This window comes from Macrotis lagotis, chromosome X (assembly GCF_037893015.1).
Source record: "Macrotis lagotis isolate mMagLag1 chromosome X, bilby.v1.9.chrom.fasta, whole genome shotgun sequence".
In the NCBI taxonomy this organism is placed as follows: domain Eukaryota; kingdom Metazoa; phylum Chordata; class Mammalia; order Peramelemorphia; family Peramelidae; genus Macrotis; species Macrotis lagotis.
The window spans coordinates 622820461-622845507 of NC_133666.1; the positions used below are offsets into that span (position 1 = coordinate 622820461).

At 36.1% G+C, this 25047-nt stretch overlaps 1 protein-coding gene across 1 annotated transcript; it reads left to right on the top strand.

The window, feature by feature from the left end:
• The first annotated feature begins 1864 nt into the window (after positions 1-1864).
• On the top strand, positions 1865-24245 carry LOC141500192 (selection and upkeep of intraepithelial T-cells protein 1-like). Its single transcript, XM_074203181.1, has 7 exons — positions 1865-2152; positions 13998-14087; positions 14473-14814; positions 16664-16771; positions 19429-19545; positions 20217-20380; positions 22599-24245. The coding sequence occupies exons 2-7, from the start codon at positions 14003-14005 to the stop codon at positions 22656-22658; spliced, it is 876 nt and encodes a 291-aa protein (XP_074059282.1). The 5' UTR covers positions 1865-2152; positions 13998-14002; the 3' UTR covers positions 22659-24245.
• Positions 24246-25047: the final 802 nt, after the last annotated feature.

Sequence of the window (25047 nt, forward strand, 5' to 3'; positions counted from 1 at the left end):
TGTTTCCCCTTAAAATACCAACTCATAGGTACTTTTAGGCCTATAGGATTTCTTCACAAGTAGCTATCAGTTTGGCAAGACTGGAAACTTGTGATGTTTTTATGCTGGTAATTTTCATGAGTGTTACTATTTCAGTGGGAATCATAAGTATTATGAAATCATATTTATTGCAAAGGTTTTGTCACCACACCACACCACACCACACCAGAACCCAGAGCTGCAATTAAGGTAATTTCAGGTGGAATCTGCTTTGACTTAATTACAGGTGGGATAGCCCCAGAGAAGCTAATGAGAGGTCAAGTTGAACCTGGGAGACTGTTGAGGTGGAGATGGGACTGGTGTAGAAGTAGGGGGGGAAAAGGCAAAGGAAGGGAAGAATTGCCCTAAAGAAGTTAAAATCGTGAAATAGTCTGAGGAAGTCAGTGAACTTATCTTGGACTAGGCTGGGATAAATGTGGGGGGGGGTCAAAGAGAGGTAAATTTCCCTCTTTTTCCCATTACTGAACCCCCATCTTCCTTCTTTGTATGTTGCTCCTAAGACTAGATCCCTTTATCTCACAGTGATATCTCTAGTTTTATCCATCTCTGGTTGCATCTGCTTGCCCATTTTCAGACTCATTTATATTTCATTTTAGTTCTGACTTTCCTCTATAACTGTGATATGACCAGCAGTTTCCTGATGCATCTTCCCAAACTTCCCGAGCTTTCTCCCCTCCACAAATTTTGAATGACCCAGCCTCCCTGATACAACTTCCTGGTCTTGAGTCACAAGACCCCAGTCTGTGCAGAGCTGGTACCTCTCAGACTTGATGGATACTTGAGATCATGTGAGTCACCAAAGCCTGACAACTAACATTATCAGAGGAGAAAAAGGAGAACGTATCCAGAGGAGTCAAGTCACTGTGTCTTTTACTGAATAGCTTTGCTATATATTAGGGTAAATATTTTTAAATGTGTAGTGTCAAGTTCAACATGATCAATATGGATCCATATTTAGCATGGTTATACATGTGGAGCCTATATTAGATTGCTTTCTGTCAGGGGGAGTAGGGAGAGAAGGAGGGGAGGGAGAAAAACGTAAAAGTCAAAACCTTGCAAAAAATGATTGTTAAAAACTACCATTGCATTTAGAAAAACAAATAAATAATTTTTTTTAAAAAAGAAAAAATATTCAGTGTCTTGAATGTGCCTCATTTTGTCCCAATATAGAACTTGAAACTGAGAGAATTAATAGAATGGAGTTAGAGTCATACCACTATGAGTAAGACATTAATATGCAATGATAAAGATCTAAAAGGCAGCATGATATAGGGGTCAGGGGGCTAACTTTGGGCTCTGAAAGTCTAGCCATTGACATATACCAAATATGTAACCCTGGGCAAGTCATTTAACCTCTAATTGCCCAAAGTCACTGTCAAAGGTCATTAATTAGTAGTCATTCCCTAAACAGATGAAATCACAATCAAAACCAAAATAAAGAAACTTCTTCACTTGATATATGAATAGTCTATCTTTTACAAAAATCTACTCTAAATTTGACAGACACCATGTTATAATCAAAAGAAGATTATATTTGGAACAGGAGACTAATTAAGTAGAATCATCAAGAATTTATTAGGTATCTAATATATACCAGGAACCCTGCTAAAGGTTGGGGATACAAAAAAAACCAAAACAACTCACAACCTAAATGTATATCTTGTGAATAGATAGATAGATATAACAATAGAGAGGAACAATTACAGGACATAAACCCTGGCTGGAATGTGTGGGGTTTGTGTGGAATGGGAGTGGAAGTGATCTGGGTTAGATCACTCTTACGCCAAAGCAGTTGTGGTGCAGGTTTCAGAAGGTGGAGTGGAAATCGAAATGTCTGTAATCTGTGTAGGGGTTCCCCAATTTTGAGGAAAAAAATATGACTGCTCATATCTTTCCTGGGGAAAAGGAGAAGTAGAGATAGCTACTCATGGGGAGTAGACAGAAAAGACTAAATTGAAATGGTGGGAAAGAGATTTGTTTATATAGTATGATTGGCTACCAGTCCAGAGAGCATCTTAGAGAAATACTCCTACTTAAAAGAGACACCATACACAGGTCAACGATCACAGGTGTTCAACCTTGTTCTTCAGCTCAGCTCAGAACAGATAAGGAGGTGAGTATGGCTTTTATTCTTAGGCTCACTATTACTCTTCCTTCACTGCCATTATTCCTTACCATCTACAGCTCACATGGGCTCTTTATCTTTCTGGGTCTCCAAACCCTGGAGAAGGGGACAGGGAATTCCTTCAAGTTGGCATAATCATGGTCTCAATAGTCCCTAAATCTAAAAAGCTGACCTCGACACCCTGGTCCTTATGTACAGGATAGAGAATAAGGGGACAGTGGTAGAACAGTTCAATACATGTTGACACAGTCAGGTTGGACTGAAAGAGGAAGAGTGAGTGCAGTGGGGGTAGAGCAGATGGGAGTATGTGGATAGGACAAAGGAAATGCCCTGAACATTATAAAATTGAAAGGAAAAAGTAACCATAAAAATTGCATAGTATAGAGGACACAGGAGAGAGTAGATGAAATAGAACCAGGCTGCATTTATCATACTCATTTTGTTTCTGTATTTTCTTTTATTCTGTCTAGATTATTTTAAATAGGCTATCTATTGCTATCCTTTCTTTCAGATTCTATTTTTATATAGAGAAATATTAATCATTTATGTGGATTTACTTTATATACTGCTACTTTGCTAAATTATTCATTGTTTCAACCAATATTTTAATTAAAACTTTTAAGATTTTCCATTCTCTATTATGATTCTTTTTCTTTTCCTTCTCTTATTGCTAGGATTTCCTAGAACATTTTGAATAATATTTATGATAGTGGACATCCTTGTTTCATGCCAGAAGTTAATAGGAAGACTTCTAACTTAACCCCATTACAAGCAATGCTTACTGGTAGTTTTAGATAATTTTTTTTTAAGGAAAAAAATCTTTTATGCTTATACTTAAAGTGTTTTTAATAATACTGAATGTCAAACTTTATCAAAAGCTTTCTATATCTATTGATATAATTTGATTTAAAAACTGTAATTATTGATAAAATCTATTATGTTAATAGTTTTCCTCATGTTAAACCATCCCAGAATTTCTGAGATTAAACTGTACTTGGTTATAATATATAATCTTTGTAATATGTTGATGTGATCTTTCAGATAATATTTTATTTAGGATTTTTGTATACATATATATTAATGCAGTTGGTCTATAATTTTCTTTCTCTGTTTTTTATTTTTCCTAGTTGAGGAATATTATATAATATAAATAATTATCTGAAATTTCTAATACAGGATAAGAAATAGAATGGTAGTTCAATGAAACAGAATAGACATACAATTTACAACAAATAAATATAGTAATCTTATATTTGACAAGTGTTAAGACTTGAGATTTGGGGATAAGAATTCATATTTAGAAAAAATTCTGGGAAAAACTAGAAAGCAGTGTGGCAGAAATTGGGCATAAATCCATATCTTACACTATTTACCAAGATGAAGTCAAAATCAAAATAAGATCTAGATATAAAGATAGATATTACAAGAAAATTAGAAGAACATGGAGCATATTGTCTATTGGACTTATAGTTAAGTGAACTATTGATAAATAAAGAAGAGATAGGGAGTTCAGTAAAATATAAAATAAATAATTTTATTGTATTAAATTAAAAAAATTGTACAAATAAAATAAAAGAAGCCAAGACCAGAAAAAAAACAGAATGCTGAAGGGAGTTGAGGGATAGGGAGGAGAGGGGGAATTTTATAGATAGCTAAAGACTTCATATCTCAAATATATAAAGAACTTTGTCAAATCTATAAGAATAGGAATCATTTCCTGATTGATAGTCAAAGGATATGAGTAGGCCGTTTTCCAATGTAAAAGCCAAAATAATTCATATTCATATGAATAAAATGCTCTAAATCATTATTGATTAGAGAAATGGAAATTAAAAAACCTTAAAATGCCATTTTATACCCATCAGAGTGGCTAAAGTAATTGAAGGGAAGAGACAAATATAGAGATGTAGAAAAATTGGGACATTAATTCATTTTTGTAAGAGTTGTGAAATTTTCAGAGCAATCTGGAATTATATCCAAAAGTTATTCAACCCTCTTTGATCTGCAATACCCCTACTAGGTCTATTTCCAAAGATGATTGGGGGAATAGAAAAAGAACTGAAATGTACTAAAATATTTATAGCAATTTTCTTTGTAGTGTTTAAAAACTAGAAATTGAGAGTATGTCTATCATTTAGGGAATGGCTGAGCAAGTTGTGTTATATGATTGTGTGGGAATATGATTATTAAAATGATAAGCTCCATGATTTTTAGAAAAAATGGAAAGAATTAAATGAAATAATGAAGATCAAAGGGAGCATAACCATGAGAATGTTGTATACAGTAACAGCAATGTTGTTGTTTTTATTTTTTATTTTTTAGGTTTTTGTAAGGCAAATGGGGTTAAGTGGCTTGCCCAAGGCCACACGCTAGGCAATTATTAGATGTCTGAGACTGGATTTGAACCCAGGTACTCCTGACGCCAGGGCTGGTGCTTTATCCACTGCACCACCTAGCTGCCCCCAAATAACATTTACTATTTTATTTTTAGGATTTTGCAAGGAAAATGGGGTTAATGACTTTCCCAAGGCCACACAGCTAGATAATTATTAAGTGTCTGAGGCCAGATTTGAACTCAGGTACTCCTGACTCCAGGGCTGGTGCTCTATCCACTGTGCTACCTAGTCGCCCACAATGTTGTTTTAAGAATGACTTTAAGTAATTAAGTAATTTTATCTATTATATATTTATACATAAATATAAATCAGTAGATGTATATGAATATATTTACACATCTATAAATTGACTATAAAGGACATGAAAAATGATGTTATCTGCTTCCAGAGAAAGAATTCATAAGTAGAAGCATGTACAGAATGATTTTACATGTATATGCATATTTGTATCTTGTTCTTTCATTAGAAGAAGATTACACCAATCATAGTAATGGTAGCATGACTTGCTCCTTATGTTTATTATAGTGAGGGATATATTATGCAATGATATCAATTTTACTTGCCTTTTCCAGAACCAATGTGAGCATCTCTAGCTTTTGGGGAAGTAAGAAAAAAGGGGGAAAAGAACTTTCATATTTAACTATTAAATATTTAAAAGGAATGAATAATTAAATATAACAGATCTGCAATATCATTTATAATTATCTTTTAAAAATTCTACTACATTATAAAATACTTGTTTTTTTCCATAAATTAGAAAAATTATTACTTAACAATTAAAAATGCCTATAAAATATGAATGTTAAAAACATTTGAGTTTAATTAAATTCTGCCTTGAGGAGAAAAATTGGGTGGGCATGGGATGGGGATTTTGAATATCTTCAAAAATTTTAAGGATTCTCATGTAGGAAAGAAATGAGAAGATATACTTGGCCCCAAGACAAGTAAGTCAAAACCAGAAGAAGTAGGACAGAGGCAGATTTCAACTCATATTAACAAAAGAAAACTATTCCCTAACTATTAGAACTATCCAAAGATGAAATGGGCTACCTCTGGAGGTAGTAAATTCTTTCTTTCTGAGAATACTCAAATAAATGCTTCATGGTTTCTTTTGAGTACGGTGTAGAAGTGATTTTTTTCTGTGGTTCAGAGCCAGTTTCCCAAGACAACCAAACTAGTGACCTCCAGTGGGTTAGAAGGTAATCTTGGGGTGAGCTATAGACAAAGGACCAAAGTGTCAGCTCTTTTATCTGTCATTGAATTGCCCTTAGACACCTTTCTAGCCTGACATCTTCTTATTCTCCACCTATTTTACAATCTGGTCAAACTGGTCTATTCTCTATCCCTGTACCATGATATCCTCTGTTCTCCCACCTCAGTGCCTTTTGTCCTTTTTATTCTTCTATTCCCTCACTTGTCTTCTTTGTCCTTTCTGCCTCACTTTGTTTTATCTGAATTTGTTGCTAATAACCTATAAGAAACTCCAGGGGGTCTACAATCATCATTCACTTTTCTAATTTTGAACCACACCCTTCTCTGCTTCTTTCTCTCAGAAATCTTTCACCAATCAAGAAGCACATCTCTATACATAGGCAGCATCAAAAGACCATCCTTTAAGGGACTTTCAAATTCAGCAATGCAAAGGTGGTGGTGAAAAGGGGGTTTTATATACCTTCCTTGGGTTGAAACTTGATGCCAAGCTTTGCCAAAAGTCAGTCAATTTAAATTTGTGACCTTTAATTCTACAGAAGAAATATACACCGTAGCTTTAAAAATAAGGGTAATTTCTGTGGCATCCTTGAATGTTTACAGGATAGTTGAAAACCTACAAGAAAATAAATTTAAATTAGCATTATTTTCAATAGAATGGCATTCATTAAAGCATCCTGTGACAACACAGAGAAGTTATGTAATATGTGTTAAACTTAACAGAATGTGGATATTCAAAATCACATCAGATAATCACAAACAATGAAGCAAAAAATGGCTGACAAATTAAAGCTTAATTGTTGTAACAATAATACTATTAATAAACCTTTTATATAAAAAATAAAGTTTGAATAGCATAGTGCATAAAACCCTGGATTTGGAATCAAGAGGAAGTAACTTTGAATCCTGTCTCAGATACCTGCTAGCTGTTTGACTCTGAGTGTTGCATGTAACCTCTTTCAGTCTTAATTTCCTTATATATATAAAATAGCCATATTAATAGCTCCTTTCTCACCACATTGTTATGAACTAAATGAGATAATATAAATAAAATGCTGGCCAAAACTTAAAGTGCTAAATGAATGCTAATCATTTTTATTGTTGTTAATAATAGCAAAAAATATTAGCATATATATGTAAAGTATGATGATGAGGAAGGATTGCGATAATAGTAACATAACCAGAAGTCACATGAATAGAACAGCTAAACAATAACCAAGAATACTCAGACATGCAGGAATCAACATGTGTAACAATGATTATATACAATTACATGCAAAACACATTTCTTGTGGGCAGTCTCCAGCTTTCTCACCTGAATTAGTGTATGACCATTTCTTTAGATTCACCTGTAAGTTAATTTTCTGACTTGTCTGGTGGGTCTAGTTCCTTTCTGAGTGACTGATCTCAATGTCTCTGTTTCTGAGCTAGTAGATGGCATAGGCTATCAACCAGGATCATTATTGTCAGTGTATTTGTATTCTATGGGTTATATCTGTACCCTAAGAATCTTGAAAGTAGCTATTCTTGTTGAGAGAAAAATTGCCTTTGAGGCTCAATCTTCTAGCCCTGTAATACACTTAAAAAATTCTTCATTTAGAAACATCACTTTTATTTCCCATATCTGAACCAGAAAATCTTTGTACCACTGGTGGATAATCTATTTTACTCAGTGTTCACTGAAGTGGTTTTTCATCATTTGTCATCTACTCATTAAGTCCAATGAACTCTTCCATGAGTAATAGGTAGTTATGGTCAAATCTTTATAGGTCCTCCTATATTTACTGGAACTATTCTTATTTTTTTTTTGGTGAGGCAATCAGATTAAGTGACTTGTCCAGAGTCACACAACTAGTGTGCGTCTCAGGTTAGATTTAAACTCAGGTCCTTCTGACTCCAGGACCAATACTCTATCCTCTATGTGCCCCTGGGATGATTCTTTAAAAAGCAAAGTTCCAATGTCTCAACAACTTAGTATGGGTTAGCCTTCCAAAAGTCAGGTAACTTATGAGTCCCTGAAATGCCAAGGTTTCTCAACAGAACTCTTTCTCAGTGTTGAAGCTTTTTATAATGTACTCTCATATCATATTGCCTTTTCTTTCCATCACAAATTTTCTGAGCTTCAGCCATACCTAATTGGGAGGTATCTTTTACCTTTTTTCTCAAATGAAAGATATGCTGATGGTTGCAACATTTTTTTACCTGAGATTCTAAAATACAAAGGAATAAATAAATGTGATTATCACCCAAACATGAACAAGGATAGTATAAAGCTTATATAATCATTTCTCATGAAATTATATACTTGTCTAGAAATATGCATTAATTTTCCTGATCTTTCTTCTTGCCTCAGAGTTTTCTACATTTTCATCAGTGCATGGGGGACAATGTGAGTGACCTTACAACCAGTATTAGAAAGGCTGGTTAGGGAAATGGTGTGTAAAAAGAGATACAGATCTTTGTGAGGGCCAGAAATGTAGGAAATGAAGGGAAATGATTTAAATGAAAGCAAGGTTGCTACCATCCAGGAGAGCACAATGGAAAGAAATGGGAGATTTGGGATAGGATATCAAGGAATTAGTGTTTGAAAACGGATAGAAATGGCTCATCTTCCTTTAGAAAAGAATCCTTTCTGGGAGAATAACCTCTTACACCCTTATTCCCTCATCATTGCTTATATCTTGATACTTGGTCTTCCTGGGAAACTAACCTGTTCTTGGGAGCATAAATTCCCACGTAACCACTCTTGTTCCTATACTTTTCCTTACTATTCATCCTCTCATGGTGACTTAGGTTGTTTAGGTTGCTTAAGGATTAGAGGTTTCCTGCCTTTACTCTTTCTCCAGCATCAACAGGAAGGGAGTAGTCTAATGATCACCTTAGTTAGGTACTGTCCTTTGACATTTGGGAAATTCTCTTCAGAGGAGGAGTCAGTGTTTCAATGACCAGAGTGGGTGGAACTAGTGATAGTAAAACTTAGGGTTTTTCTTAGATTACCAAAGAGAAAAAATATTGATCATTACCAGAGCTCGATTTCTGTAATGGTTTCATTACTACTTCCCACCTGAAAGGGGCAAGTAATGAAATATTACGTATAAGGAACAGTATCAGGTCAATTTGACAGGAGTATAAGGTATGTGAAGAGGACAATGACATAAGATCAGAGAGATGAAAGACATATTTCAGGGAACTTTAAAGATCCCAGGAGATGTTCCCATTTGCTTCAAGCCCCAATTATCATTTTCATTTAGCTAAACACCATGGCATTTGAAGCTTATAAAGCACTTTATCATTGTACCTGAGTTAGAACCAGGAGGAGGGTAATGATTGATGTCAAAATGGGAAAACCAAGGCACCAATTGAAAGGACTAGTACATGTTTCTTTTGTTGTTTAGTAATGTCTGACTCCTTGTGACCCCATTTATGGTTTCTTTGGCAAAGATATTGGAGTGGTTTGCAATTTCCTTCTCCAATTCAATTTGCAGATGGGGAAACTGAGGCAAATGGACTTGAGTGACTTGCCCAGGATCACATGACTAGGAAATATCTGAGGCCAGAATTGAATCAGGAAGATGAGTCCTCTTGACTCCAAGCCCATCATCCTTTCCATTTTACTAATTAGTCCTGCTTAGGGCTGACCCTAAAAAAAGAGCTGACCCTAGAAGTCATTGGTTTCTCTTGGTTTCACCTGGCCCTGAGCTCTCCAGGGTCCTACTGCAGAATACTCACATTGGAATTTATGTAAGAGGTTATCATGGTCAGAGTCCCTGACATGTTTGAGGTGCTTCTAACTCAGGTACAATGGTGAAGTGCTTTGTTAGCTTCAAATGGTGTTTAGCTTATTGAAAATGATAACTGGGGCTTGGATCAAATGGGAACGTCTCCTGGAGCCACAGGGAAAATAAGGGATTTATTTTGGACAATGATGACATCTCCCTGAGTCAGGAATCCTACCTCAACTCCAGCCCACACCATAAGGAGAACTGTTCAAGATTCAAGATGTTTAAAATGTCCCAGCTTACCTTCCAAGATTCTGGTGCAGCACCCAAAAGAAAATAAAAAAGAAGAGATGACTTTCTGTGAACCATCCCATCATCAATGATTATCTGTTTAAAATTGTCAACATTCCAGAAAAAGTTAAAGATATAATCCAATGCAGGTCACCTCTTTCACCTTTCAAAACAAGATGAAGTAGAGTTTCAATTTTTTCATGACCAATTAAAAACTGACTGACCAAAATTCTTGAGACTTAAAGCAAAGAAAAAACCACCTCAGAGCCATTCATACACAAGGCTCAACAACTGAAGAGATGTTCGACGTAGGCAAGCACATAACCTGTGCCGAATCATAGAATCTCTGTGACTACTATAAAGATCTCAAACACAGACCCATATGTAACCGCAAAGAAGGAAAATGAATTTTTGTAGCTATAGGAGTTTCCAGAGTCACCTAACACAATTGATGGTTCTCCTAATTCCATCTTCTTCTACTGGATGGAGACTCACAGTTTCAACACATATTGCTCTGTTGACAGTCCAGACCTGTTTCTGGCTACTGACTCCACTAATGATAAGCTGTCCATAACCATAAGAGAACCTGCTCTCTTTAACGTTCTAGTGACAAAAGCATAAATGCACAGTTTCAGAAGAGAAAAGGACCTCCACAGCACTCTCATCAGAGAATCATGTCTTTAGAACTTCAAGGGAATCTCAAAGGCTTTCTTTTCCAATTGCCCTGTTTGGAGGTGAGGAAAATGCTTGCCCAAGATCACTCAGGAAGTATCAGAGGCAGAATTTGAACCTGCACACCTACTATAGGACCACCATACTTTGCACCAAATCACACTGTTGAAGTCTATCAGTACTATGATAATATGTGCTATGCATATGATGAAACCAAATCCTTCACTCTTAGCTATGTGCTATGCATATGGATTTGGGGTGAGTTCTTGTTATTCTAAATAAATGTGTGAGATGGAGCTACATGAGTCCAGTGGACTCAATAATAGCTCACGTTTATTGTTTACTCTTTGGAGAACACCCTATACTTTGCAAAGGACTAATCATTTTAATTAACATTCTTCATTATAGTTTTATGAGGCAGATTATTACTGACCATAGTCATCAGAAAGCTGTATTTTCAGAGATATTGATAGTATGCTAATTATATTATGAAGGTGTTAATTGAATAATGAGGGAAATTGAGAAATATATACAATGAAATCAGCATCAGAACTAACAATCTCAGAATCATTTTTTTCCTGTTGCTTGGAAAAACATCCTGCTTATCTTCTCATCTTTATTTGCAAAGAAAGTTACAGATAGACAATACACCTCAGTTCACATCTTTAAGATAGATCTACTTCCCACCTCAATAGGAACTGTTAATAATATGGTTATTTTCAAGGAAAATAAGAAGTCCAAAAAAGCTAATCAACACATCAAGTACTAGCAGGTTCTATAAAATTGTGCACACACTGTTCCCTACCTTAGCTAAGAAGGCTCCGAAGTGTATTCTTTCATCTCTTCTCTGAGCACAAGCTTAATCATTCTTATTATAATGTATTTAGTGTAGGAGTTTTACTGCAGGTACATTAATTTATATTATTGTATTGTATATATTGTTTTCTTAATTATTCTTACTTCATTCTGCATAAGTATATCTTCCCATATTTCTCTGAATTCTTTTTTTTTAGGTTTTTGCAAGGCAAATGGGGTTAAGTGGCTTGCCCAAGGCCACACAGCTAGGTAATTATTAAGTGTCTGAGACCGGATTTGAACCCAGGTACTCCTGACTCCAGGGCCAGTGCTTTATGCACTGCGCCACCTAGCTGCCCCTCTGAATTCTTTTTTATCCTGTTTTACGTTTCAGTAAAATTCTGTTATATTCATGTACAACAAAATATTTCTGTAGCTGCTCTCTAATAAATGTGGATTTATTTTGGGGAAAAAAGCCAATATAGTTATTTTGATTAAAAAAAACATTTTATGAGAATCTGAATCATGGAATCACAGAATTCAGAGAAGAGTCCTTCAGCAGTCAATTAGTTTAATTTGTATATGAAAGAGTTCTGACAGTAACATACTATATACAAGTGGTTAAACAACCTCTGCTTGGAGATATCCAAGGAAGGGAAAACTATCTCCTCTAGAGGTAACCCATTCCACTATGGGAGAGCTTTAATTATTAGGAAACTGTTTGTTAGATTTTTTTTCCCAATATCAGACTGAAATTTCTACTCTCTACCCAGACTGCCCCTGGTTCAGCTCTGGGACAAAAAAGAAAAAAGTCTCCTTCTTGGAACAGTCCTTTAAATACTAGAACAGAACTCACATGTTCCCCTTTGAATCTTCTCTTCTTCATGCTAAACATCCCCACTTCCTTCAACCTTTCTTGAAATATCATGGACTCAAGGGTCATCACTCTTCTGATTGCCCTCTTCTGAAATGGATTTCAGGATCCTTCATACACAGAACTGAAGACAATACTCTAAATGAGGACTGAGAGATGTTATATGAATACAAAATATTTAAAGCAATGAAAATATTCAAACATCTTATGTGTTGCCCCATTGCAAAATCTGAACATTATGTATGGAAAGAGCAGAATAACAAAATGACCATCACTTACCCAGCTCTGATATACTAAAGCCAAGGCAACTAAAAGCAAGAGGGGACCAAGGACTCCCTTGTGCGGTAACTATTGTCTCCTCTCTGAAGAGGTCTTGTCTAGACATAAAAATTGGTTCAAAAATTCTGAAGCTGAAAAGGATCTGAGGACAGACCAATCCATCCCTTCTCCAAAGGATCAATCCTATCTGTAGCATTTCTGCAAGTAATCCATCTTCTGCTTGATGCTCTATGGTGTCATGAGACTCTCCCTGCTACCTGCTTTTCCTTATACTTCAGGTAAAATCTGCATTCTTGATCACTGGGGTTAAATATCAGGTCTTACTTAAAGGGTGATTTAGATAGGATAAAAGTGGTCAGTAAATTAATGCAACTTTTAAAGTTCTTTGTGAGAAATCATATGAATGGTGATGGTAACAGTGATGTTAATAATTACATTTATTTAGCACTTTGAGATTACAAAGGGACCCCCTTACAATAACCCTTTAATAGTAAAAATATTATTCCCATTGTTCTCATTTCCCTTGCATACAGCTCTCTCTTCCTTGCAGTTGCAGCTCAGGAACCATCTTTCTTAATCCTCTGAGCTGCAAGTACCCTCCCACCCAACTACCTTGTAGTTGCCAGTTTGAATGTATTTGTATTATTCTTTATAAGTTCCAATATTGTCTCTCCCATTATAATGTAAGCTCCTTGGCAGTAGGAATTATTTCAAGAAGGCACATAGTGGTTGCTTAATAAGTATTTATTAATTAAATTATTATTAAATTAAATTAAATTATGCATATAGATATACATATATTTATATTTATTTATTGTTAACATAGTTAAAGATTTGTTATTAAATTATTACAATATTAAGCAAATTTAAAAGTTCAACACAAAAAAGGAAACAATAGAAATAAAAAAGTAGTAAGTAATGGAAAAGAGAGTTTATTGACAGGCAGGGTTTCAGAATCACTAGGCTGGGGAAAGAGAGGATGGGACTGTGCTAAACAAGGAAAAATAAGTCCTAGCTGAGTATCAGTGGCTAGAGAGAGGTCTGCTAAGGAAGTTAGATAGCTCCATTTAAGATCTTTTCTTTAAGTCCAACCTTATTGTAGTTGAGAGTTCTATGAGACTTCTGAAGGCTACCTAAGAGTAGGCAAGAATAGGAGAAATTATCTGGGGGAGTCAAGATAGAAGGAAAGAGTTGAAAATAAAAGTTGATGTACTATGGAACACTAAGGAAGGTTCTAAGGAGAAGAATAAGGCCACAAGTTTGGTACTGGATCCAAAAATCCATACAGGATTTTTTTCGGTAGTCTTTAGAATAAAGAGTCATAGTTAGGTGGTCTTGAATGGGATTGATAGAAGTCACTGACAATCATCACACTGATCATTTCCTATGTCCTTTTCATAGCTCCTAAAATCCTGTGTCCTAGTCCTAGCAAATGATCTCCACTGCTCTTAGAAAAAACAGTCTTTCTGTGTCCCTGATCACAATTAGTCATTGGCTTACTTGTCACATCTCACCTCTCTCTGTCATAGTCATTTATCATCATATGCCTAAATTCACATCATTCACTAATACCTCCCCTTGTCTATGTCCTCTCCCAGGTGTGATGGAGATTTTCAATCTCTCAGCCTCCTCTCTCCTTCATTTTGTGATTACTTTCATCCTCCTCAAGAAGTCAACATTAGCCTCAGGTAAGAGTATGTGCTTCTCTTTGACTCTCAGGGGCTAGGAATGGAATTCTAAACACTGAGGGATGAACATATGCAGATTTTAACTCACCCCAGAACCCTCCCAAACCATTCCCTAATATTCTCTTAGTTTTCTGGAGATTTTCTTAACTATCCCCTTTTTTTCTCCTTTTGTCTACTCATTGTCCTCATAAACTTTGCCTTTGATTATTTACTTTCTTAACATTTTCCCCATCTTCCCCTACACCCTACTTTCCCTTTTCGCCCTCCTCATCTTATTTTAGTGTTCTCTCTTTTACACCGTTCTTGTATAGACCTTGTATATCCTTCCATCTTCTTCTATCCTTTAATTTGACTCACTGTAACTTCTTCCTGCTGGGTTGAACAGGTCAGTTCTCAGTGATTGGACCTTCAAGACCCATCCAGGCCTCACTTGGGGGAGAAGCAGAGTTAGCATGTTACCTGTCCCCACCTCAGAGTGCTCAGCACATGGAGGTTGTCTGGTTGCAATCAACTCGGGTCGTACATCTCTATCGAGATGGGGAGGATCAGTTTGGAGACCAGGATCCTAATTACCAAGGGAGGACGGAACTGGTGAGACATGGTATCACAAATGGAAATGTTACCCTGAAGATCCAGAATGTGCAACTCTTGGATGCAGGAAGGTACAAATGTCTCTTTGAGGATGGTTTTCACCAAGAGGAAGCTGATATGGAGCTGAAGGTCTTAGGTGAGAATTTGGGACCTGTATTGAACATGTTTATGCACATGTGTGGAGGGAGGAGAGAAGCTTTTCCAGCACAATTATTAATAGAATCACAGGATAGCTAGATGGAAATGAATTTCCAAGGTCATGTATTCGAACACTTCCCTGAACAAGAAACCTCTCTCTACATGTACTGCAGGTCTCTATTTTCATTTGACTTGTATCCTTGGACCCTAATCTGGTCACTTGCACACAGAAGATCCTTAATCTTGTTGATTTTGATAGAGTTTCCAGCATCTGTTCAAAAACTTCCCACGAGAAATTTTTCTCCTTCCCTGGGGGAGGTGGTCCTGCCCAATAATGGGTAACTTTAGTCACTAAGAAGTTTTTGCTGACATCAAACTTCAAATCAGTCTCTCTGAAGGTTTCACCCATTGTTATTAATTCTGTACCAAAGGCACAAATGGTACAAATCTAATGCATTTTCTATTTTTATTGTCTGTGTAAACTTGGACAAATCATTTTGCTTTTCTGTGCCTCGGTTTCCTCATCTATAATAAGAGAAAGTTGATCTTGACAGCCTTATTTGTCTCTTTTAGGTTTAAATATATAATGTTAGGATAAGTACATAGAGATTTTCTCATCTTAGTCTTCAAGACTTCAGGAGTAAGGTTTGCTACATCTCTTCTCAGAAGACTAGAGTAGATTTGAGGAACAATGGGGTTACCTTTCTCTGATGCTTTCATAGTCATTGTATTGTTGTATTTCCTCCATTATTAATTGCCAATGATTAGCAACTTGGTTCTATTTAATCAATTAATATCAGTTATATCTTACAAAAATATTTACTAAAATATTGCAAAAACAGAATGGTATATACTCTTCTCTATATCACCCCAGTCCCTGGTGATTGTGAGAATAATATGTTTAAACAAATGGAAATTTCTACATAGCATTGAACCAATGCAATTGACTTGATTTCCAAATGTAGCTTAGCCTATGAACGGATGAGTCTGTTTCCATGCTTCTACTAAACAGAGTCCTTTAGATTCCTTGGTACTGTGCTTTTTACTGTTTGGTTACTATCAAATCCTTGGACTCCAGTCCCCAGATTCTCTGATGGTGTCTTTTGAAGCTCACATGGTCATAGTCATCTCCAAGATTCCTTCACCTAAATAAAGGAATGATACCTACACTAGAGACAGAAATAACAGCATGGTCATGTCTTCTCATTTTCAAACTGTCTCTAGGTAAAAGATAAAATTCAAAGTCCCTCTTCCTATTTAGAGATCCACAGAAGCTGAGTTTCATAGCAGCTTGCCCTCTTTGAACACTAAATTCAGAAGACCAAGTTTAAGTTTGACATATGGAAAATCTGCTTAACAATTAAAACAATACCAAAGTGAAACTTTAAGCAAAAACTGAATAACCATGTGTAGGGAGAATCTCAAAGCAGAGTCTGTGCATTTATCAAGATGGACCTCTGAGTTCCTTTCCAACTCTGAGATCGTGGGAGTATAAAAGCCATTCAAAAGTACATAAAACTAGCCTCTAAACTTCCTTAGATGTCCTGGTATAATTAATATAGTCTAATGCTGTATCTTAAAAATATGTGGGGCTACAACCAGATAATGTGGCCTGAGCTGGGAATCAAGAAAGGAGATATAAGCATGATAATGTTATTGGTGGAATGGGGAAGAGTGTCTGCTGTGGGATGCAAAGATGGGGCAGAGAGCAGCAAGGGTCAGAATTTGGCCATAGCCTTGCCCTCTGCTCAGTGTGGGGTGTGGAAGTGGGAGGTAGGGAGGAAGATAGTGCAAGAATTGATGCAATACTACTCTCATTCTGAAACTTATGTGCAATTATGTTTTAGGTGAAGAAACGGTGTCATCGATTTTGCCACCAATAAACTTTTTGTTCCTTATTATGTTTTTGGTGGTGATATGTTTATTTTTTTTATTATTTATGCTGCGATTCCAAGGTAATTATGAGGGGAAACTGGGGCAAGGGTTGGCTCATTAGGCAGACCTGCTCAGGGAGAGGAGAAGGATTCAGGAACTCAGGGTCTTGGGGCCTTTCACCTAGTCCCCATTCATTTGCCAAGGATTATCCTTTAACCCACAGAACACTCTATGTTCCATGTTCTTCAATGTCTACTCATGGAACCTGCTCCTCCCTACTATTTTTATAACCATGTGACCACTTGAATTTCCTCCCCCATCATCCCATCCCCTACTTTATATTTTTCTGGGCAATTTTGAGAAAAATTAGTCCTGTCTATCCATGACCTACTTTTCCCCAGTCATATATTGATCAATTTATCATATGCAAAGCAGGTACAAGACTTTATGAGATTAAACAAAACTATTTCTTCCCTGACTCTACATAGGGCAGGCAAGTAATGGTCTCAATAAAGTTCATTTTTAACTTTTAAAACAATTCAGAAAAGTTTAAATTAACCTCTATCTTTAAGATCTGACTCATACTTTGCTTTGTAATATGAACTGAAGAAAGAAGTTGATGTTTTCATAATTTGATACTTGTCCTTGGTAGTTAAGCAACTTGTAATTCCCCTCAGAGAGCCAGCAGTCTTCATGAGAGAGAGTCATAGAACAAAACTGAGATAAGTACAAAGGAGGAATCAATTTTATCTGTGATAAGGAAAGAAAAGTTCAAGTCAAGAAAAGTTCCAATGAGGAGTTGATCCCTGAGAATGATTCTGAAAGAAGAATGGATTTAGATTGAAGTGGAGGGTGAAGTAGGGATTAGAGATAATTCTTTTCTTGGGAGTGAAGCAAGGAAAGGAGAAAGGACTGGTACAAGAAAGAAAAGAGTACAGTTTGGTTAGAATTTATCAAAGTTGAATCAGTCAGTCAAGAAAGAAGAAATATTAAGTATCCACAGTACTCTAGGCCCTGTACTCAGTACTAGGGATATAAAGACAAAAGGGAAAAATCTTGCTTTGAAGGGGTTTATATTCTATCAGGGGTGATAAAATTATCTATAAATCTAAACAAATAAAAACAAGATAATTAGGAAGGAATAATTCCATCATCTTTTAGATGTCATCTGGAAAGATGGCATGACATGTAAAGTTTAAGAGCAAGTATGTTTCAGTCAAAGATGACAGCCTGTACAAAGGCAGAGTTGGAAAATTGTTGGGAGAAGAACAGCAGGAAGGTGAATAGACCTTAGAATGTTTGAAAAGAATAGAATAGGGCTCTAAATATGGGACCAGGTTGTAAAATAATTTAATGCCAAAAAAAGGAGTTTATATTTGATCCTAGAAGGAATAGGGAGTCAGTGGAATTTGTTGTGGCAGAAGAGAGACATAGTTAGAACTCTACTTTAGCAAAATCAGCTGAGTGGAAGATGGATTTGGAGAAAGAGGAGACCCTTGAAGCTAAGGGACCAATTGAGGAGATGTAATCATTCAAGCAAAACTGACTAAGGCTGATTTTAGATGGTGGTCATATGAGCAGAAAAGGAGACTAATAATAAAAGAGACATTTTAGAAGCTGAATGAACAAGATTTGGCAACTGGGGGTAGCTAGATAAAGCAGCCCTGAAGATAGGAGGGCCTTAATTACCTGTGTGACCTTGGGCAAGTCACTTACTCTGAAAAAAAAATCTGGCAACTGATTACATGTATGCAATGAGAGAGATCTGTGTGACTAGAAAAATCACACCATTCTTGAGATGATTAGGACAGTTTAAAAGAAAGTTGTACTTTGATGTTAAGACAGTAATTTAATATTTAACTCATTAACTATAAAGTAAATATCAGGAACAGAGCAAAGAAGTCATGTCATGGGTGATGGTCTGGAAAAAGTATTAAAGGATAAAAAGATAGGAGGCCATAGTGAAGAAAAAAATAGGTTTAGAAGGAATGAGACAAATGGAAAGATAGTAAGAGTAGAGATTTGTGAGTATTAGGAAAGTCAGTAGTATGACTATCTGGCTGAATTGGAATAGAGGACTATGTCATGGAACCAGAAATGAATATATTCTTGTACGAAAATAACTGGAGACTACAAAATTCTATGAGCCTGGTACTTTCTCACTGAGAAAGGAAGAATTATCTGGGGGTCAATAGGAAACTGTCAACTAATTAAAGTATATATTTAGAGCCTGAAAGGAAGAAAGGTTTACTGAATGAAGCAACAGAGTTGGAGTCTGGAAGTGACAATGGAAGTGAATAGCTTTCTGAGTTTTTCTCAAGGACAAGTATGTTTGAAAACATTGGGGGAACATACAACAAATGTTAGCAAGAATATCAACAAAATGAAGCATCCCTGAGGTGCAATCAGTTCTTGCCAGAGGATGGAAGGGATAAGAGAGAGAAAGTTCTAAAATCAAAACAATTTTGTGAATTAATTAAGGATCAAGAACCAAAAAAAAGGTTTAAAATGAAGGAAATTTGTTATTAAGGAGCAAGAATTCTAGAAGGCACAATAAAAAGGTAAACAATCACTCATGTATGAAGTTTAGTTTCAGATGCTATAGGAACTTTATTTCATCTACTATCAAAGGTGTAGTGCAGCTATACTCATGAGAGCAACCAAGTTGTATTATGGGGAGGTGCAGCAGAGAAAACAAAATCACAATCATCTTTTCAGTTTTGGTGGCTTCTGTCAGTATATTTTTACAGGCCAAGACCCTGGATGAATGAAATTAGTGGGATTCTGGTTCTGACTTGGACACTTGAAATTGAAATGCTTATTTTTTACTTGTGGATACGGCACAGATGCAGAGGTAAGAAGCAAAGAGTAAACAACAGCATGATTAAATAATGGGATATTAATAGAGCTCCAACTGTACAGCAGTTGGAGCCTAGAAAACAGCCTAGAATCTGAGAATCTCTCAGTCTTTGTGCAATCCTTATCCCACCTTGTTCAATATAGCCTTATCTACATTTTCCCCTCAGGCCTCAATTTTGAATATTTCTTGATTGTGTACCCCACAGTCCATATAGTGTTCGGTCTCCTTACCGGGCCTCAATGTCTGCTCTGACTCCTTTGTATCCACCATTGCATATGCAGTCATCCTTCTGAATGTTTCCTGAATCCTGAGTGTGGCCCAGACCCTGAATTTTCCCCCACTCTTTTTAAAAAGGGATCCAATGCTCCTGGTCTCCACATGGCCTTGACACCCTAAGTGCAGCCAGTTCCTATGTAACTTGAATGCTACATCTCCTCTGTCCTCATCTATGTGCTTACCTAAAGCCTGGGACACTCCTGAGTATGGATTAATTAAAATGGAATGTGGTGCATAAGATATATTTGTATCCCATATGGAGAGGCCTGAGGTCCAGGGCTGCCAAGGGAGCAGAAGCAGATAGTTCCAGTCCTTCCTCCTCAGGAGACCTGGGAAGGGATACCTTGTTTCTCCTGAACATCAGCTCATAGCACCTTTCTCAAATGCAGGTTTTCTCTTTGATGAAACAGTATTTTGGAAAGAGTGGAAATTTGGAGTATCAATCATTTTGCTGATAATTACAAATATCATTCCCATTTTACTTCAAATAAAATACTTCTGTCAACAAAGACGCCATCACAGCACCCAACCAGTCCCAAGTCCTGACACTGAGGTAATTTCCAGCAGAATCTGCATTTGACTCAATGACAGGCAGGATTATTTTTGCAGCCCTAGAAAGAGATAAACCAAGGGACACAATTCTTAGTTGAGGGTGGTACAGTAGTGAAAAGGTTAAAAGGAAAGGGCAGAATCATAACAATGGGTTTGGTGGAAGGCTTGGGAGTATAAGACAGGTTGAGGAAGGCTGGAAATCTGTCTCAATCTGACCAGGAGGAGGAAAATCTAGGGAAGTCAAAAAGAAACCACTCTCCCTCTTTTCTTTCCATTCTTTTCCCCTCCATAGCAACTCACCCACATACCTTTTGCTGCTATCTCCCTCTTAACCCCAATCTCATATAATAAAGTGGGCTTCTTTCCAAGGCCAACCACTCTACATGAATAAATGATTCCATTCTATCCTGTCCTATCCAACAAATTGTTTTCTCTGATCATCATTCTCTTACTTCTCTTCAATCTTTCCCCTTATTGACTATTTCCCTAAAGGCTGCTAAGTGTTTTTGTCTCCCCATCCTCAAAACAATGTTCACTTTATCTGTCCTCCCTATTAGTTGTCATCCCATATCTTTCCTTCCTTTTGTCACTAAAATCCTTGAGAAGGTCACCTACAAGCTTCCACAACTTTTTCCTTTCTTACCCCTATTTTCTGGCTTCTGATTTTATGATTCAACTGAAACTACTCATTCTAAAGTTACAAATGTTCTTTCAATGGACAAATCTATTGATTTTTTTCAGTCCTCATCCTTCCTGATTTCTCTGCAGCCTTTGAGACTATGATTCCCCTCTTCTTGATAATCTGTTCTTTCTATATTTACAGGACACTTCTCTTTCCTGCCTCTCTTCTTACCAATCAAAATTCTCCTTTATCATTTAGGCCTTGCCCTGTAATTATGAGTTTCCAATAGGGTTCTATTCTAGGTCCTTGACCTTTTTTGTTTCTTTTCTATTTCACTTGATGATCTCATAAATTTCCATGTAGTCAATTATTATTTCTATGGTAATGATTTACAAATCTACTCATCCAGCTCTAACCAACTCACCCCCAGTCCATCATCTTCAATGGTCTATTAGTCATCTGAAATTTGTATGTCCTATAGATAATTTAAACTTGACATGTCCCAAGTTTAACTCATTATCTTTGCCCCAAAATCTTTCTGTCTTCCAAACTTCCCTATTACTTTGGAAGCCACTGCTATGCTTCCAACCATCCAGCCTCATAAATTGTCACCTCATCTCCTTTCTCTCTCATCCTGCTAATTACCAGTGTATCTTCTTTGTTGCCAGGACTTGTTTATTTTTCTAACCATAATATCTGTTTTATATAATCTCTTCTTTCCAGGTCGCTACCCTGGAGCAGAGCCTAATTGTCTCCAACCAGGACTATTGAAATAGCCTGTTGGTTAGTCTCTTTGATGCAATTATTTCTCCCCTCTCCAGTCCATTCTCCAATCAGCTACAAAGTGATCATCCTAAAGTATTGCCAGTTACTAGCTTTTGGAACAGTTTATTGTGTTTCAGGGAAGAGACAGATTTCCTAATATGCTGATCTATTGTTAACTTCAGGCTCCTAAATTAGGTCATAGTCTGTTTTTGGTTGACCTTGCCAAAGGCCTGGGCTAAAGAAAGAAAAAAACTGGGGTTATATGTAGCTACTTATTGGAACTAAAACAGAGGCATATACTAATTTCTTCATTTATGTCAAAAAAGGCAAAATACTTTGACCATCTCTACTATTACACAGATAAAAGGCAATTTGAGAGGGACAGCACTAGGCACTGGAGGGGATCAGAGAAGTTTCACAGAGTGTTAAGCTTTAAAGAAAGACAAGAATTCTGAGAGGCATAGAATAGAAGAGGTAGCAAGAAGACCATTCCAACCATAGTTGACAAACTGAGTAAAGTCTTGGTATTGGAAGTGGCAATGTCAGATTCAGAGAGCATGTGATTTGACTGGAATATAGAGAAGTTTATGAATGAGTATGTGAGACCCATAAGATTCATTGCCTACAAATTGCCTTTGATTTGCTCATCTGTCATCTTTTCTGTTCTTAATACCCCCTCTTCCTGCCAACTCCAGGTAGCTTTCATTCAAGTTTGTGTTTCCTATTTATTTTGGTCATTTCTACAACATTTACCAATAATCAGGCAATTGGGGTCCTTTGTATTCCCTACCTACCACCACATAAAATGCTCAGTAATTATTCTTATTTCTAGGGGACCATATGGAAGTTTTGGGAGCAATGCAGTGTCAAGCTATTGATGAATCATCCCTGAAGGGTAAATGAGGACCAGGGTTTTCTGACTACCGAGCCAGAAGAGTTGATCTCTTATCAGATGAGCAAAAGCAAGCTAATGATCCCTTGGTTGTTTTCCATTCTAATTTCAAAGCATGAGGATTGCTTCAGTTTCTGTTGGGAGAATCAGAACAGGAAAGAGATAATTAATTGCCTGTTTCCCAAGCAACCTCCAGGATCACAGGGATCACTTGTCTACTTCAGGATCTTTTCTGTTTATTCTTCCTGATCTTAAACAACAACTTTCTCATATTGGGCTTATAAAGGAATCCTGTATCCAAAGTCTCACAGAAAATTGAGAATTGGGGGCAGCTAGGTGACACAGTGGATGAGCACTGCCCTTGGAGTCAGGAGGACCAGAGTTCAAATCCAGCTTCAGATACTTAATAATTACCTAGCTGTGTGACCTTAGGCAAGACACTTAACTACATTGCCTTGCAAAAAGAAAAAAAAAAGAAAAAAGAAAATTGAGACTTGGTCACATGACAGGGAAGAATTAAAACAGGATTTTGAAATCAAGTAAGAGAGATAGAAGAAAAATTAGGAAGAGATATGAGAGCAATGCTAGAAATTCATCAAAAAATAGTCAACAACTTGGTAAAGAAGCTAACAAAAAATACTGAAGAATATCTTTAAAAGCAGAATATGCCAAATGGGAAAAAAGGAGCATAAAAATCCAACCAAGGGAAGAATATATTGAAAAGCAGAATTGATCAAATGTAAAAACTGCTACAAAAGTTCACTGAAGAGAGCTACTTAAATAGCAGAATTGGTCAAATGGAAAAAGAGGTAGAAAACTCAATGAAGAAAATAATTCCTTAAAAATTAAAATTGGGCAAGATGATGCTAATATTTTGACACATCAAGAATAAGTAAAACAAAATCAGAAGAATCAAAAAAGAAGATGAAAATGTGAACTATTTCATTGGAAAAACAATAAGCCTGGAAAATAGATCCAGGAGAGAAAATTTAAGAGTCATTAGACTACCTGAAAACAATGACTTAAAGAGTCTTGACATCATCTTTCAAGAAAATATCAAGGAAAACTTCCCTGACCTTCTAGAACTGGATGGGGGGAGGGGGGAAATGGGAATGAAAAGAATTTACTGACAATCAAATGATAGAGATTCCAAAATTAAAACTCCCATGAATATTATGGTCAAATTACAAAGTTCCCAGATCAAGGGTTAGATATTGTGAGTGGCCAAAAAGAAACAATTCAAATATCACCAGTCAAGATAACTCATGATTTAGTATTTTCCCCATTAAAGGCTCAGAAAGCTTGGATATTTCAGAGAGAAAAAGAGGTGAGATTACAATCAAGAATGAAACAGAGGACTTTGAAACATCCCTAATAAGAGACAAAGCTAAATAGCATATTTGACATTTAAATGCAAAAATCAAAAGAAGTATAAAAAGAGAAATAGGAAAGTCTAAGGAATTCAATAAGATTACATTATTTACATTCCTATATGGAAAAATGATACTTATAATTTATAAAAACTTTCTCATCATTAGGACAGTTAGAAGGACCATACATGCACAGAAACCACAGATGTGAGTTGAATATAAAGGGATTCTTATGTAAAATTTTTAATTAAATTAAGGGTTAGGAAAAAAGAAGGAAAAAGGAGAAGGAAAAGAAAAGAAAAAGGGGAAAGGAGAGCCAGAATGGGGAGAATTTTCTGACATGAAAGAGACTAGAAAGAGATTTTACAATGGAGGGAAAGTTAGGGGAAGGGGTCAGGTTAATGCATGAACCTAACTTTCATTGGAATGGTCTCAGAGGGAATAACACAAACTCTCAGTTAGGTGTAGAAATCTATCTTACCATAAAATAAGGTGGGGGCAGGAGAAAGGGACTAAGAAAAATGGTGGAGCTGATAGAAGTGAGGGCAGATTGAGAGAAGTAAAAGATAGAAGCAAAGCATTTTTGAGAATGAAAAGTATCAATGGAGAGAAAATAGAATGAAAGGGGACAAGTGGAATGGAAGAAAATACATAGATGAAAATTGTTACTGTGAAAAAATATACAGCAAGATTCTCTGATAAACACTTTTAAAATGGTATATATATGCATAAATGTACATATATAAATAATTATCAATTAACATTATTCATAATATATATATATATATGTGACTGATTTAAATTTATAGAAATAAAAACCATTCCTCAATTGATAAATGATCAAAGAATATAAACAGGCAGTTTTCAGACAAGGTAAATCAAAACTATAGATCATATGAAAAATGCTCTATATAAAGTGTTACAGAAATACAAATTTAAACAGTTCTCTTTTAATAACTCAAATCTATTACACTGGCTATATGACATACAAAAAATGACAAATGTTGGAGGAAACATAT